A 19,080-nucleotide genomic window follows, 5' to 3' on the forward strand; every position below is an offset into this window, starting at 1 on the left:
TGTTTTCTTGTTTATACATTTTGGAATCTGTATGTATCTTGTTTGTTTAATCTGTCAATATTTAAATTGTTTGTGGATAGTAAAATCAACTCGATTTGATTGGGAATAACATGACTGCCTAACTTATATCGAGGTCTGTTAGCTGGACATAGATTGGATTAAATCATGCTCAGTGCACGCTGATTGGATAAGAATTAGCCAATCAGCGTTAGTCAATACTTAGTGAACACTCTAGAAATTTCATGTGAAAAGCTATGAATATACTAACGTTTTCCCTACTACACTACTTACTTTCATCTAACCTTGTTATTTGGAATGTAATCTCTTTTCCTGTACAACCGTGATCTGATTTGGGGGACTTGTCAAGTGAATCGGTGTCCGAGAATACTAAGCAATAGGAATAGCTGGGTTATAACCGTGAGAGAATTATAACAATGTCATACGCGGATAACACCTATCTCGGGTTGCTCTGTCGTGATGACCAGGCAGTGTGTGTTCTTTGGGGGTTGTATGGAACAAATGGGATCTTACCAAAGTAATTTGCTACGTTGGATAGATGAGAAAGTACAGAGTATAGAGATACTACCATGTGACCCGAGCCATGATATGCGATCGATCAATCCGCGTTGATTATCCTAGACAGCTCAGCGTCTGACGATCGGTCCTCTAATGCAGAAACAATCCAGCTTGATGAGTGATTTAGGTAAGACCTTGTGTTATTTCATTGACAACATACTTAGTGGTTCTTACATAGTAGTACTCACAAGTTGAAGTCATCAGTCGAAAAATCATTGAGGACTATGAGGGATTGTCGCTGTTCATTATTTCACAGCAGTGCACGCAGTAGTATAGAAAAAGCGCTGTGTAGTTTTCCAAGTCGGTAGTCATATTGATACTGTGCTTATCATAAGACCTAAAAGTTCTATGTAGTGCGAAAAGCTGACTAATTAGCGCCTAGGAGTCTCAAACAAAGATTGAATAACTGGATAGCTCTTGAGTGTTCTCAATGATCTTAACAGACGCCACTTCAGCTGTTCGCTAGGAATGCATCATCCGAAACGAGCTTCGTTACCCGACTTCCGAATGTGATATACATTTGGTAACCATTGCAGTAACGGTGACTAGGTTGATTTGTCTACGAACTATATAATTAAGATAACAGCTCCACAACACACGTCTGGGATGCGTCTTTCTCTAAATGCGAAATACTGCTTCAGCACTAGTCTCTGTCAGCGCCAGAACTAGCGGTAGGAATTGAAGTAGTTGAACACATACCACTTCACTTACCTGGTAAGTTTCATCAACCCCGATAAGTTGGTGACTAACGGAAACTCGGCATGGATTTAAAAGGCTCACTTTACCTTTTCCTAACACACGTCGTAAGCTAAACGTTTGTCTCAACGATCAGGCTAGTATATGGCACCGCAGTCCGCTCTTATTTAGTGGCATTTAAAAGTAAGGAGCATTTGCGAGTTCGTAGTATTCGATTAGTTATTTCCAGGTTTGTTAGGACAGTTAAGCGAGCAATGTTAAGTTTAGAGGCAGGCCACTAAGCAAAGCTAGTAAATCAGTTAATGAGCTTGTTAGTTGAGACATTACGTATGCCCAACAGTCATTTATCAAGATACAGGATGTTTGCTGGGATAATACTAGATTAAAACGAAAGCTAGAAATGATTTCAATCTGTGAAAATTTCTAAAATCTTCACAAACCCTTTCTGATAATAATCATCTGCTCACTAGTGACTGACTTCAAGAGATACTCCTCGAGTTCTAGTGGGAAGCCGTTACCAGTGTAGTTCAACCAGGTCTGTTGTGAGATATCAGCTCACTGAAGACAATGGTATATAGTGGCGCAACTTCATGGATTGGTTGAAGTTAGACATTAACACCGTTGGATGCCGGCTCAGTGTTCTAATGGTTAAGTGCTCGCGCGCGTAGGTAGGTCCTGGGTTCGAGTCCCGTGGGGTGCAGGGTCGTGGATGCGCACTGCTGAGGAGTCCCGTACTAGGACGAAACGGCCGTCCAGTGTTTCCAGGTTTTCAATGGTGGTCTAGCTTCAACTGACTCATGATTTCAATCTGTGAAAATATTAAAATGTGATACATGTCAATGAAGTCATTGATTATTGGTCTATTGAATTAATTCAACTGGTATACGTAGTTTAGTCCCTAAGTTACCTTGTCACTTAATACACAAATACATTTAATACAAAACAAAAGGGTCAATAGATCAGAACTCAATATTTATGTGTGTATGTACGTTAAATTTATATATGTACATATGTAAAGTGATGTGTATATGATGGTGGACTAGAATATACACAAAATACTTTTAATAAGCCACACATTGTTCTTAAATAACACAAATAATCGTTGTCACATATGCATGCAAATTTTTTTCTCTCTGTTACTGTCTAGCTGTGTACTATTCTCTCTCTCTCTCACTCTCTGTTTTTATACTCAACAGGAAAAGATAAAAACAAAAGAAAATGGTTATTATGTACACAACTGTAAAAATAGGGTAAACAATCATAAATAATAGTCATAATACTAACATTGTAATAAATAAGTAGTAAATTGTCACATTCCACAAATGCTTTCTTTTCGAAAGCAAATAAACACTAAATGACTAACGGACAAATTGTAGTAGTAGTAGTAGTAGTAGTAATAATGATAATAATAATATGCAAATAAATAATACAGTATCAATGTAACAAAAAAGAACGAATCAAATATGAAATGAATAGAGAATATACTTAATCCTTTTTGTTCACAGTATCAATTATTGTTACTGACAAGTGGAGTTTGACATAGGCACTTTATTGGTGTATGTATGTATGTATGTTGTTATAAAGACACATAGGGGGGTTGTTGTCAATAAATACAAATTAAATACGAGTCATAATAGTTAATCTTTCTTTCTTTTAAAGATAAATAAACACGTACACATACATATATATATACCGAGAGATAGATGGGGGGAAGGGGGGCGGGTGGTGAAAAGTATGTGTTCAAAATCATTGAATATTACAAATAGATGAATAAAAATAGAATATTGAACACATAAATTGAACAGAGACTAGTTATAGTTAGCTAGTAATCAATTAGTTCATTTATTTATTAGGTAGTTGAACGCACATAAATTGAATTAAATAACAACAAGGAAATACACAAACAATGTGACAATAATTGTAGGCAAGATCTAATCTACATTAGAAATACAAGAAAAAGTGAACAATGTAATCTCTAGCAATCTGTTCCCTCTTTTCTGAATAAAACCCATGCAACAATACTACTACTACTAGTAGTAATAGTAAGTTTTATTCTATAACATCGATCGCTCCATGATATACAAATGGATGGATAGTTGATGATCTAACATAAATAAACATACATGAATATGTGTCCTTCTTATATATCAGTTCAGTTGTTTTGTTTTTTTCTTTTTTGAAATATAAAAATAAGTTTTATCAGTCATTGTCAACATCATCATCATAAATAATGACACCAATTCTTTGATTTTCGTTTCTACTTCTATATTACAACAATGATATGAACATAAAGAAACGTTTGAAAGATTGGCGCATAGATTAAGAAATATAGACAAAGTAATAATGATATATGAATAATATATTGCTAGAAGTGTGCACGTATTCCATAATTCGCATAGTTACACACACTTAACAGATAGTTTATAACCATGAAATTCTAAACATTTCATTGAACAACATATATTATCACCTCCAGAAATTCCCACTGGTAGTAGCAGTTGTGGTCGTGCTATTCCCACAATGACAAATAAGAGGAACTAGATGATATATACGTGTATGTGTATATGTATAATTAAAAAAGTGTTGAATCGGCCATTAAAAGTAACTACCCCCCCCATTGAATGTTCATGGTATAGTTCGTATTGAAAACTTGACATGAATATAAGCATATATATATATATATATATATATATATATATATATGACCACAGATATTTCTAGACTTGAATAATCATTCATTCCTGTAAGTCTATGATTAAATATTCTATCATGTATGAAATGAATTGTATGAACAGTTACATGAATGTGTGTAAACATTTGTTGACTATAATTGGAACACTTTTACTCCCATCCAACATATACACACAATGCTAATCTCATTCATTTAAATAAAATAAAGAAGAAAAAAAATGGATAAATTTCTGTTAACAAGAAAAAAACAACAACAGTAATGTAGATGAAATGAATGAAAAGGCAATCTAACAAACCAATAAAGAGATTCACACAATTATGCATAAACATTGAATCAAACCAGAAATTAAATGAAAGAATAGGAAAGAGGAGATAAGCAACGACAACAAAATCTTATTGATTATATCGGTTTTGAAAGTTTACTGATTACACGAATTAATGCGCCATTCTCTTCTTTCATCTTGGAAATTTCTTCACGTAAACGAACAATTTCCTATGGAAAGTAGGAAAAAAAGCATTGGTCAATAAAAAATGTATACATTGAATTACCATTGTAAACACTAGTAGCCCCCCCCCGATGCCTTGGTGCGACCGAAAGTGGGGAGAGTCAACTCTCCCTTTTGAAATGCTCTCACATGGCCACGTGCATATACCCACTGCTAGGGAAGTCCTACTCACTGCATTAACGGATGTTGTTTTCGAAATCAAGAGGATGAAAAGTGAATGTTTGGCGCCTCAACCGAGTTAGTGAATATCAAAGATCCACCTAGGGGGAGTTGAAAAACCCTGATTCCAAACCAATGGTGCACATGGGCTCCAGTATCCTGAAGGAACAAATGGCATATGAACCTATTATTAGTCACCGGCTACCATGGTACTTACATCTCCTGATGTTGCTCCACTACCTTGTGGATCAGACCTTTAGGTCGAAGACTGAGGGTGTGGACCCCTAATAAAATCATCTGCTTCGGTTTGGGCATCCGTGTAGCATCCCAGCCCTCACATGAATCGAATCATTTATGTGGCGCATATCTATTTGGTGCCTCCTTGTACCAATGTTTATGTGTTTAAATAAATAGACGCTAGTAGAATACCAAATACGTGTCATAAGTATTTGAAGAAATGAAAGTTTGGCAGTAATCATCTCTAAGTACAATCTATTATCTGACTGACAGATATGTTCTTATCTTCTGATTGGTCAATACTATTCAGTAATTATTGTAGTCACATTGGAGTATTGGTTGAATGATTGTTGTGAATTGGTTGTCTAACTTTAGATCGACTAGTGATTTCAACAAATTTATTTTATCATACAATTCTTTCTTTTTGGATGTGCACAATTATTAATACAACAAAATACAAAGCCTAGATGATAATTTCCATCATTGATAAGTAACTGACTGTTTTGTGTATTAGTTTACATTTATCGATTGAAAGTGTCATGAATTGTTGTTTTAACAGATTTCTTTCTCATTAAAGGTGATATGACGTAAAATGTTTTGTATGATAGTTGAATATGATATTTCAGATACATAGTACATTAATTTTAGACACCAAAAAAAGGAACACAAAACAAACGACCATTGTGAATAAAGTAAGGGTAAGGTACTATTATTTGTGGATAGTTTTTAACTCACTTTCATTTTGTCTTCATATGAGTATAGTCGACTCTGGAGCTGAAGTAATTAAAGAAAAGAATATGTGAGAAAAAAAGATACATAATAATCCTATATTAATATGAATGGTCAACTCTTAGTACCATGAGCTAAGTAACGGTTTGGTAGTGACTGATATAATGAGATGATGGAAAGTGTCTAATTATTATCAACCTCCAATTCAAATCGGAAGTGTAATTAATTGGTGTGATTATAGTTATGTCGATCTAAATAAATTTCATTTCAAGACAATCTAGCCAAAGCATTTTATTAATGTAAAAACGTTTTGTGGAAGTTGTTGTTCTTGATAATTAACATCATGAACTAACTTATTTTAATAAGACAAGGATTGAAAAGCAGGAAGTAATCGATAGTCGTTTTGCCATTGATATGGATATGAAGAAGATAGCCACTAATAAAAATGGAAGATGTAGACTATTCGATACTGATATAGTGGTGTTTAAAAGGTTGAGCGGTCACTGCGAGACCTCAATCATTTTGGTTAGACAGCCGACTATATAGTGGATGGTCACTACTTGGAAATCTCATACTAGGACAAAACAGCCGTTCAGTGCTTCCTTAATTTCAAAAACTAAGTTCCGTTTATGATGTAAATCATAAGACAGACTTTTAACAATCTATCGTTGTGAAACCTTAAAATTCCAGGGATTTTAACCTGATATATACAGACTTATTTATGCAACAAATAAATTATACAAATAAAAACTTCAAATTACAAAAAGAAGAATCATATTTCCCACCGAAACAAAATTTGAATCTGATACAAAGGAAGTGATTAGACTGTTTTACATTCATTGGGCAGATGATCAGTGTCAATAGTGAAATATCAATAGGACAGTAGATAATGTTTGACTTAATATTCATGTGATTAAAGTTAAATTATTAGATTAATAGAGATTTCTGTTTCGAATCGACTAGTAATTATACAAGATTAATATTCATCAGGTTATCCGTTGAACTTGAAAAGCTAAACTAGAGATAAAGTCATATGATAATATTCGAAAACATACAAGATTCTTTCAGCTTGATTCGATCCACATCACATAAAGATTAACAATATAAATTCAATATCTAGAGAAGAATAATAAGGTGAATAGATCAATGTCATAGTGATCGATTTCGAACTAAGTTATCAAAACTGTCCAATCACAATTATTACAATAAAGATGACAACTAGAAGGTTTAAACCTTTTAAGACACAATTTATTCTAATACAATAGAGAAGAGCAGTGGCAAATTGAAATTTGATAACCACCAATAGTCCTTTTTATCTTCTTCAATCAATTCATACGTTGATCAACGTAAAAAAATTGAGTTAAGCAGTGATTAGTTATGCGTAAAATACATTTTTCAGATATCTCAGTGGATAAAAATTCTCAAACTCAACAACCTATTTATTTATCTAACCAGATGGATAAATAATTCGAACATGATAACATAAATTATCGATAAATTGGAGGAAAAGAGATATAAAGAAAGCATATGAATGCAACCAAACAAACTAAGATTAGTATAGAAATGAAGCACCATTAGCGTGCTATAATAATAATAATAATAGTAAATCTAACGTAAAAAGAACTAATGTTAGATGATAATAGAACCAACTGTTAAAACATAAGACTAAGTAATGGGGTTGAATAGGTTAGAATGCTAAATGATAACTCTCAGTGGATGTCTTTTTTTACAAAGCATTCATATAACTTAAGTATCAAGTGTTGATCTTATACAATCAATTTTGAGTTACATTTATTTATGTAAAAGTTCGTCATACCAATTCAACTGCCCAATGTAAAATAATAGAAGTACGATTCAAACCGGCCCCCGAATGCCCTGGCATGGCCTAGAGTGGGGTGGGTTCGCCTTCCCTCTCGAAATACTCTCGTACGGCCACGCATATACAACTTCTGCCAGGGAAGTCCTACTCACTGCTTTCTCGTGGCACCGGTGTTGTTCACGAAAATGAGAGGAAGAAAAGTGAATGTCCGGCGCTTTAACCGGATTCCAAACAAATGGTGCACATGGGCTCCAGTATCCTGCGTGAACAAATGGCGTATGAACCAATCGTTGGTCCCTGACTACCATGGGACTGCATCTACTCACGATGCTTCACTGCCTTGTGGATTATACCTTTAGGTCAAAGGCTCGGGGTGTGGCCCCTTAAGATAACCACCTGCTTCGGTTTGGACACCCGGGCAGTATCTCAACCCGCACACAAAAACATGATAAACTGATTCGAACCGATGACCTATCACATGGAATAGTTGAATGTGTTAACTCCCTAATATTTTCAAAGAAAGAAATTACAAGAACTACCAATGAAAATAATTCATAACAGAAAATTATCAAACTAAACTTGGATATAATTAATTTTCGACTAGAAAATAACAAACATTGTGTCACAAGACTTGCTTCACCTTGGTTCATTTTTTATAAAATAACTTAAACTAATAACACATTCATTAAAAATAGAACGTTTAAAATAATAATAATAATGGAAAAATAAGGAACGGAAATTCGATAAACATGCACATGTAAAGAATAAAAGATTATCAGTAGATATTAATTAGTATTGCTTGATGATGATTACTAAAGTCTAACTACTTGTAAGTAGTATAAAACAAAAGACTTAATAATGAAAAGCAACACTAACAACAACCACTATGAAACAAGCTGAAATAAATTAATAATCATTATATATTATTGTGATAGGATAATTATTAGTAGGTGATTTAATTGACAACCTGTATGTATGATGAAGTGATGTTGTATAACGAGGAATACGTGATCGATGTTGTGAACGAATTAACTGAAGAATAATGGAAGGAATGATGATAAATAAAATTTTTAATGAAAAAATAAAGATAGAATTAAAACAAAGAAATTTTCACGGATTATAAACGATACAAAAGGAATTTCGAAGTTGAAATTTAGTTTTGTATATGATAGTGATTCCCATTTTTTTGAAGTTCACATACAATAGTTCCGTTTTATAAACGAGATTTAAGATTATCAGAATAGGTTTGGGAAATCATGAAGTGATCAATATTCGACAACCATTGAAAATCTGGGGGAACTGCATAGCTCTTTCATCCTAGTATGGGACTCTTCAGAAGCGCGTTTTCACGAACCCGAATATGGGACTTGAATCTAGGATATTCAGTCTCGCGCGCGAATACTTGACTTATAAACCACTGAGCCTACATTCAATGGTAAATATGTTTCACTTCAATCAGTTCGTGATACTGTTTACGGTGGATATCTGTTTTATAACCGACATAATTGAGTTTCACTAACCACAGCTTTTCAATCAAATAAATGTTTGAGTTCGTAAAAAAATAAAGCTTTTGTATTCATGACATATAAATTGATCGAAACTGTCACCGAAGTCAGCACAAGCGATTAATGTGAGAATATAAGAAAAACATAAGATTGAAAAATAAATTCACCATTGAGATAAAAATCAATATCGGTCGACGTAATAGTCAACATGGACGGCAGTCAAGTGCTTCTACATTTGTTTGGTCGTTTAACCTAAATTGATTCGTAATTTTAAAGAAATTCAAGTAATAATAATATTGTTCTTTTAGCAGACACAAAATAATAGAAAAATGATCTAATACTACACGAGTTATTAAGGTTTAATCATAGTATCTCAGCATCGAAAATAGTTAAATCTAACTTGAATTGAGTTAAGCGGATAGTGTCAATAGTATTTAAACTAAAACTACGATTTAAAACCGACTACATCAAGATCATACATTATATATATATATATATATATATATATATATATATATATATATATATATCCATTCACCATAATGGAGCAAATATTGTCAAGCCATTATGGGTCTATTATTCAGTTCTCTTTCAATTATGGTGTAGTGATGTATACATTGTACTTTCCTATTTATACTGTTGTGCGGTCATGCATTATCAGATAAGTTTGAAGTTATGAACTGGATCTTATAATAGAAGTTTATCTGCTTGCTATATTCTTGTTCAATTCTGGATATTGGGTAAACGAGAGTGGGGATCTGCATCCAGATCCATTAGGTGCTAAGTATTGATCTCAGTAGTGCTCTCACCTTCATCAAATTACTGGTCAAAACAAGATGATTGTCTCACCGGTTAACGAAAGGCCATAAGGTCCTATGAAAGCAAATGAGGCGAATCAATCAGTAATCGAACTAGATGAAACCACTACTTCTATAATAATAGTCCGACCACTCAGGCCCCAATATCAAACAAGAACTTGTTCTTCTTCTGCTAACACATCATCCACACTTCATCGATGATCTCCATCTTTTAACAAAGTTTTAATTCATTGTAGTGATGTTTCAAAAACAGCGCCTGACAAAAACATCAGTTTTGTGGCGACTAAATGAAGTATTAATTGAGAAATAATGAAGACAATCAATTTGATTTGTTGAATGTATGATTCGACGGCTGAAAAACAACCCTTGCGGCATTGCCTCTGACGGTTTTTACTCACCCCAACGTATGACCGAAGACCCTTTCCTTTAATTGATCCATTTATCGTTTTAATAAGCATTTGTGCTCCCCCAACACACGAAATTTAAGAAAACATCTGTATACAAGGAAAGTTAGTTACTTCTCGATTAATCAAATCAAATCAATCATGTTGGTGGCGATTCAGACAGAAATGTTCTAGTCACGGTACTGTCGATTTTTCCTTCTGATGAATTGGCTAAGGTGCAAGTGAGGTGGGGGACAGGGGAGATAAGGAGAAGACTATATCTATATTGTCTACAGGTCAGTGTTAATAATTAGAAGTAATCAAGGCTTATCACGTTTACAGTGTAATTAATAAGGCAATAAATGATAATTATTTACTGTGATTGGTTTTCTAAATTTTTCATAAATTCTAGAAGTAGAATAAAAGAGAAAGAAGCATGTAGTAATGGTAGCACAGTAGAAGTACTAGTGATAATTACAATGAAGTTCTAAGATTTATTAGTGACCTTTAAATCAAATAAGTTTATTCAGTTAATTTTTGTATGTTAGCTAATCAATGAGAGAATAACAGAAAATAACACTTATAATGAACACAAAAGGAAACACTTCCCCCAGGTATTTCATCAAGTGAACAGTGAAATTAAGATTGGATTCACGAGCATTGCTGTTCAGTATTACATAGATTACAGTAACTTTGTGTGTATGTATGAACAAGTATATTGTTCATAGGCCGCCTGTATTGTACAACACATACAAGTACACAGATGTACACCCATATACGTATAGAGAGAGAGAGAAACATATAATCAACTAAACACCTAATCGATAATCATATGACAGTTATGACACTAACAGGTAACAATATGGTATGTTGAACATGAAGAAGTATTGATTTCTTTTATAAAACGATAATAATAATAATCGGCTTAGAATGTATTACATCGAAACTTGACACGAATAATCGGTTCTTATTGTCATACAAAGATGATATAATCGTCATCTATGTAATCTATACATTCATTAATAACCTTGTTATTTTATTTAGGTGTAACACGTACTGATATCATTTGGCTGATCTAACTGAAGCATTCGAGATCAGATTTGTGTAACTAAACAAAATGAATATTGAATGTGTTTTCAATAAAATGTTTTTCATTCAAAAGAAAAAAAAGTATTCTTGTCTAATAATGTCCCAGAATTATCATTTCAATGAACTACTAAAGAAGAAATAATTTATAGTAATTCAGTGGAAAATCCATTTTTTATATGTAGGTCAATGTGTTTTTCTTCTTATTGCTAGAAGAAATCCCGAGTACTAAACTTGCGAATATAACTGTGAATAGATCACGTAGTTTTATGTATTGTGTAAGGAATGTGATTAGTAGTTGGACGGCGTTTGGCGACATGGCTCCGGATACGATATTAATACAGATGCATTTCACTCTGATCTGTTCATAGAGAACAAATGTATATAACTTAAGAGCCTTGAAATGAAATGTCTAGTAGATAGCACGTTCTGATATGGAACAATCATCTACTAAATGGACGAAAAAATGTCTGAAAATACTGGAGGATATCGGACATTGGAAAAAAGATGGATAAGCCTAGTCGAATTTAAATACATCAACTACAGAAGACAAGTGTACAGAAGACACAATAATCAAAATACGAAGGTTAATAATTGTTTATCACCGGTTTTCAATAACGTCAGATGCTAATTGAATTAAACTTCAGGAAATCATAGAAAAATATTCAATTGATTTATTTCTTTAAAAAATGGTTTTATTTTAGTAGACTATAGATTACATGAAATTTATTTGATGGTTATTGTCAATCAGTCGAGAAAACACTAAAACCAAATATCACAAATAACTTGCTAAACAGTAAATATAATTAAACTAGTCGGTGTGTCGGTTTACACAGAAATTCTCGTTAAAGACTGTGATGAGTTCAACAAGTTCGAAATGGAAGACAGTAAGTAGTGGATAATGCGACATTGGCTGAAGATCACACTGTATCGAAAAATGGATAATTTTACGATGAAGATTGTGAAATTACTATTGAATGATCGAAAGATATAATGTTACATCATGTCAGCAATGATTGCTCTAAGCTCGATCCCGAGTTGGTTTGTGTATATAGCACTGCCGGAGTTTTAATAAACTAATGAAGGGAAAAACCAACCACTAACTAACTAACTAACTAACTAACTAACTAACTAACTAACTAACTAACTAACTAACTAACTAACTAACTAACTAACTAACTAACTAACTAACTAACTAACTAACTAACTAACTAACTAACTAACTAACTAACTAACTAACTAACTAACTAACTAACTAACTAACTAACTAACTAACTAACTAACTAACTAACTAACTAACTAACTAACTAACTAACTAACTAACTAACTAACTAACTAACTAACTAACTAACTAACTAACTAACTAACTAACTAACTAACTAACTAACTAACTAACTAACTAACTAACTAACTAACTAACTAACTAACTAACTAACTAACTAACTAACTAACTAACTAACTAACTAACTAACTAACTAACTAACTAACTAACTAACTAACTAACTAACTAACTAACTAACTATCAAATGATTTCACAAAGATGATTCTCATAAGATGATGATAGTAATAAATAAAGACAAACAAAAAAATCTTATGTCCCAGTCATCTAGTATATACAGTTCACATGATAGCAATATGTACATATACAGCCATCGTTTTAATAAACTTATGTATTATGTGAATTTATAGAATCTGTTTTATATAATCATGAATACAAAACAACCCCATTAAACCTTACATGGGCTATTAGATAATAAGAAAATGATTGATTTGAGCAAAACTTTATATATATATATTTCCAATTAAGTGTACTTAAATTTAGAGAATTAATAGTTTTTCTAAATATAATTAACATTTTAAGAGTACCATTGAATATTTTGTCGAGATTGTTTCACATTGTAGATGGTATTCGTCTTGATGAGAGATTACTAGATATTTGTTTTATCCCTGTATGAAACTTTTTAACAGTACAACATCTATGATACTGATAATAATTGAAGTTCTAAGGAGAAATTATCATTGACAGAGATCAGATGATATCAATAGTGAAACAGTTATCAAACGGACATTATACAATAAGCATAAGAAAAAATAACTATGAATTCATGTTTTCACATAGATTTCATCGTATATATTTATGAGCTTGATTACTTAAATTTTAGATACTCTCCATAGACTGTCTCATATCAGAAGAAAAATCACTATCTACAACTACTTCTAGTACTTTATGTTATTACTCAAACACAGAGAGAACCACTAATTATTACCTTCAACCGGATATAGAGAGCGAGAAATACTAAAAATTAAATTATTTCCCTTTATGTATTTGAGTCCCACCCCATCTAGATCTTCAGTCTGGGCAACAGATTAGTATCACTAGCCCTCAAAATAAAAGTTTGGGTGATGCATAAATACCTGCTGAATGAATCAAATAAGTAATTATTTACTAAACATATTTGAGTTAATTAATTCGTACGGACATACAATAATTGGACGTAGAGAAATCATACTTTTCAATAGTGCAAGATGATATATCATCATACAATACAATGATTTTTATGTCTTATTAGGCAATCTGATACATTCCTTTTTGGTTCCCATAGTAGCGGAGTATAACCCAAGTGGTTCGAAAAAATGAAAAATACCCTGTTACGGTCGAGGGTGGGGGGAGTCAGCTCTCCCTCTCGAAATGCTATAAGATGGCTACGAGTATACAGACACTATATATTTCATTATTTATTTATTTAAACACATAGATATTGGTACAAGGAGGCACCAAATACATATGCGCCACACAAATCTCATTTGATATGTGTGAGGGCTGTGATATTGCCCGGGTGCCCAAACCGAAGCAGGTGGTTTTCTTAAGGGGCCACACCCCGAGCCTTTGATCCAAAGGTCTGACCCACAAGGCAGTGGAGCATCGTGAGTAGATGCAGTCCCATGGTAGTCAGGGACCAACGATTGGTTCATACGCCACTTGTTCCCGCAGGATACTGGAGCCCATGTGCACCATTTGTTTGGAATCCGGTTAAAGCGCCGGACATTCACTTTTCTTCCTCTCATTTTCGTAAACAACACCGGTGCCACGAGAAAGCAGTGAGTAGGACTTCCCTGGCAGAGGCTGTATATGCGTGGCCATGTGAGAGCATTTCGAGAGGGAGAGCGGACTCTCCCCACTCTCGGCTGTACCAGGGTATTTGGAGGCACAGATAAACACCTTGAATATAATATGAGAGTCTTTAAAATGTGTATACAAATAGTCACTTGTTTTCTATCCTGTTAGATATTCCAAATATACTTTTCACTAGCATGTATAATCAACAGATCTTCAAAAATGAATCACACACACATCAACAATCTACCTAATTATGGTGGGGTCTTGTTCTCAGATAAAACTACCAGAAGATTGTGTGCTGACCATGTCGTTCAGAAGAACGATGAAAGCTCCACGACCAAACCGTCAAGCTCACAGAACAAAACTTCCCACTATTTCACAGTCTACCTAATTTTAACATAACATAAAGTGAATTATTTCATGTAAACATTGAATTGCTTTTCAAACTAAGAGGTGACAGTAATACTAGACACTGTCTAAAAAATAACTTTTAAAATATAATTGTCAAATACATTGAACAGAACTACATTATGAGTAGAATGTGTTTTTTTCTCTTCTTTCGAATAATAATAATCTCCTTGTTGTTGTTTTTGTACTAGTTACCTAGTTACTTTCAATAACAACAAGAGAAAAAAAAGTACACTGTTTACAATTTGAATAAATTATACTCTTATTTCTTTTTCTTTATTCACTGTTGATAATTTACACATCATTGAAAATTAAATAAACATTTTACTGAGAACCTTCATTGATTTGAATGAATAAGTAATGGAATCCGCTTCCACCTAGTTTTTAACATTAAAATAAACTCAATCCAATAAATAATCAAGATTGAAAATGATAGTTATAACATAACTAATTATAAATAATTCATCTAAAATGTAAAACATGATTTCATGAAAACAGTGAATGATTTCCTTTTTATAAAAGAAAAACAAAAAACAAAACGACAAGTAATACTTACAGTGTCCGGTATTTGTGAATTATTACAATTATTACTACTAGTATAATTGTGAATATTCATTGTATCTGATGTATTTGAATAACTATGATCATTTGAAGTTCTCAATTGTTGTTCCTGACGTAATTGACTTATTTGACGATTACATCTATCTAATTCACGTTGAAGTCGTTCTCTTTCCTCTTTCTCTCGTTCATATAATCGTTTATAATCTTTGGACTAGATATTGTTTGAATAAAGAGGATGATGATGATGATGCCAACAAGAGGATTGAAGATGTGAGTAGTGGGATGAACACGTGAATACATGAAAGACAGAACAAAAGGAACAAATAGTTAAGTCATATAAAAGTATGAACGTCAAGTATATATGTATATATATAACATTAAACTAATCATCAAAAAGCACTTGTGACCATGTTACACACAATGCATTAAGATTGAGGAATGAGTCAGTCAACTGAACTGATTAGTACTAAGATATTCGACTTCAGAGATGAATAAGCGATTTTACAGCCGAGATACAAGTCAATACAGGTAAGCTGACATTATTTGAATCCTTTATTATAACTAGGAATCAAAAGGTGGCATTTTAGAAGTATTTAAAGAAAACCTACTTTCAACTAGGACTGTAAATGGACAGATCTAAATTGATGTGGTCATTCAGAGGAGGAGTAGCCACTATTTGATGTGTAATGGTGAAAATAAGATGTAATTAAACATTAAGCATGGACCGGTTACTTCTGCATTATGGATTTTTACCCTGAACTTGTTGTGTAGACCTTGTAATTACGTTGAATCAAGTATTGTCTTGACTATCGTCTATAGTTGTTTGTGAATTATGTACCTGGTATGATGTGGTTCATTTTATGTATAGCATGTCAATTGAGTATCCAGTCTAGTGGTAATATTAATCTCGATTACCAGTCGTATTATTGTATTTTACTGTAAAACAACGTGCCAAACACATAAAAAATTAAATTTTGTCCTAAAATCGGCATGTTAATCCATGCCACTAAGATAGTAAATTATAACGAATAATAGAATACTATTTGATTACTGAGTCATTTTACATCAGTACAGTGATGAGTAGATATTGTCAGAATGAAAGGGGTACAAAATTCATACGATGTTCAAGCATTAGGCCTGACAATGAGATCTTGATCAATTGAAGAATGAGTGATCTACAAATTAACTTCCTTCAATCACCTATGGCATTTTAACATGTTTATTTTGTGTTCATATTCTGTATATAAGTATGTTATTTTATTACACAAAGAATTAATTCATTTAACTAGCGGTATTGTTTTTAATTTCTAACCATTCAGGAGTAATAGTCAATTATACGGTCTCGTAAGTAGCCATCAACTCGGTTACACTTTCTATCGTTGCTTCCATCCATCAATTAGCATTATATTCATTGATTTTAACAGTCAAAATTTCAGTATAGTGGTTGTGGAGATTATTAAGTTTTTTTAATGAAGATCATGAACTTATTAATCTCCGAAACCCCTATAATGATAATTACCACGTGCACACTAGTGACTAGCTTCGTGAGGGAATTCTCGGAGTTCTAGTGCGAAGCCGTGATCAGTGAAGCTAATCCGTGTCGGGTAGAGACCTCAGTACAATAGAAAATGGTCGCGCAAGTTCCTGGATTGGTTGAGGTTAGACATTAACACCATTGGATGCCGGCTAAGTGACCCAGTAGGTTAAGTGTTCGCGCGCGAGACTGAAGGTCCTGGGTTCGAATCCCACGGGCGGGATCGTGGATGTGCACTGATGAGCAGCAACACAATAGGACGAAACGGCCGTTCAGTGCTTCTAGGTTTTCAATGGTGGTCTAGCATCAATCAGTTCATGATCTCAATGAAAAAAAGTCAAAATTTAGTTTAATCAAATTATAGAATATCTCCTTTATTATAGTGACGACGGAGATAAAATCGATCATGAAACTGACAATTTTTCTATAGATAAGTAAGTAAAGTAAAGTAAAGTAAGTGAACACTTCACTCATACAATATTAATCTAGAAGTTTAATTCAGCTCATTTCATAAAATGATCCAATGGTTGTAATCAACAGTATGACTAAGTTAGTAATAATTTTAAAAAATCATAGTGAGAAACTAAATGTAAAGTAAATAAAAAAATAAAAATAAAAAAAGAGAACAATTCCAAAGTACATATATCATGGAGATTGATGAATGATAAATAAATGGAATTAAAAAGAAAACAAAATATTTTGACGTATATAAGTTAATTGATTTGAAGTAATCAAATGTATTCATCGTTTCATCATAGATTATAATTATTTTGTATAATCTTAAAACAAACTACATACATACATCATTACACATAATACATTGAAACAATTATACAACAATATTATAAACTGATGTCATATCTTGATTAACCTACTACTGGATATCCTCTCAAGTACTAACACAACTAGTAATGTGTATCGAAATAGAAATTAAGTAGCTAAGTATATATGATTTAGGTTCTGAATATTTACTTTCATTTATTTCAAATCAACTCACTATAACTAATAGAAAATTAGTTTGTTGAGAATTTTCGCATTTATAAATAGAATATTTATCAATAGATTGATGTCACACTAATCAAGTAAAGAACATTAAACAATACTCATTCATTCATTATCAACATCTTCATAGTCTACACAAAATGTATCCCGTAAATGTACATGAATAGAAGAAATTAATTACATATAGCTGTTAATCGATAAAAAGGACAATTCAACTACATATCATTGTTATCATCATCAGTAGTAATACACTAACATATTAAACGTGAATATCTTATGTAATATTAGTAAATTCATATGGTGATCGTGAGCAGTAGTAGGTTTATTGATGAGAACAATGGATATTGTGTGTAGGTGTATGTAAATACATACATACATGCATACAATACCAAATTACGTAACACATACAATTACTTAACAGTTACCAATTAGTAATAACATAAGACATAATGAAGTGTTTCAAATAAATAATGAGGTGAAATTGTAATAAACCGGAGAGGAATAAATGAAGTATAAATACACGTAGTTAACTTGTAATTACAAACACAATATCTATTCACTTAGTAGAACATAAAACGATTAGTGTCACTAATAACAGATTTTGTAGCAATTGAGGTAATGGTTAGAATTCTATTATCAATTTTAACGAATCAGTGGAATTCAGGAAACACAATTCGTCTTATGTGGCACTCATCAACTGGATATCCTTGTATCCTAATGTTGATGTACATACTGAGATTACAGTTTAATTACCTAACGTTTTATATGCCAAACGAGTTATTCACTGAACAACTGAGTCTATATAACTATAAGAGTTCATAAGACAAGTATCAAATAGGATGAAATACGGGTCTTCAATTCCACTTTTAGCCACTATTCAAAATAAGAGCTCGTGACAAAAATGGTATAGTATAGAAGCGATCTGTTTAGGATGAGCATAGATCAATCAATATAGACTGGACAGTTGAAGTCCTTAGTTCTCCTTCACTCTTAAAACAAATGATTTGTTTCCACAGGCGAATTGACATAATAGGCACATAACTTACATTCTAATATATACATCTATTACACTGTAATGATGAGTTGACAAGAGGGATGTGATGTTTGCTCAAAATATATTTCTTATCCTCTATTCATAGATTTTATGCAGTGATGAATTGCTGATGAAGTATTCTAACTGTAGAATTGACAGTTAGATATTGAGAGTATTTTCTATAATCACTGTTTCTCATATATATATGTATATATATGA

At 32.6% G+C, this 19,080-nt stretch overlaps 1 protein-coding gene across 1 annotated transcript in view; it reads right to left on the reverse strand.

Annotated features, from left to right (window-relative positions):
- Positions 1 to 1,106: 1,106 nt before the first annotated feature.
- The window catches only part of MEL-11_1 (Protein phosphatase 1, regulatory subunit), a 70,939-nt gene continuing 52,965 nt past the window's right edge, over positions 1,107 to 19,080 (reverse strand). The window contains exons 14-16 of the mRNA XM_051217397.1: positions 15,288 to 15,503; positions 5,601 to 5,639; positions 1,107 to 4,456 (exon numbers count right to left, since the gene is read on the reverse strand). Coding sequence (XP_051064792.1) covers positions 4,364 to 4,456; positions 5,601 to 5,639; positions 15,288 to 15,503 — 348 coding nt within the window. The 3' untranslated portion in view covers positions 1,107 to 4,363. The remainder of the gene's footprint in view (positions 4,457 to 5,600; positions 5,640 to 15,287; positions 15,504 to 19,080) is intronic.

The sequence above is a fragment of the Schistosoma haematobium genome, chromosome 5, assembly GCF_000699445.3.
Source record: "Schistosoma haematobium chromosome 5, whole genome shotgun sequence".
In the NCBI taxonomy this organism is placed as follows: domain Eukaryota; kingdom Metazoa; phylum Platyhelminthes; class Trematoda; order Strigeidida; family Schistosomatidae; genus Schistosoma; species Schistosoma haematobium.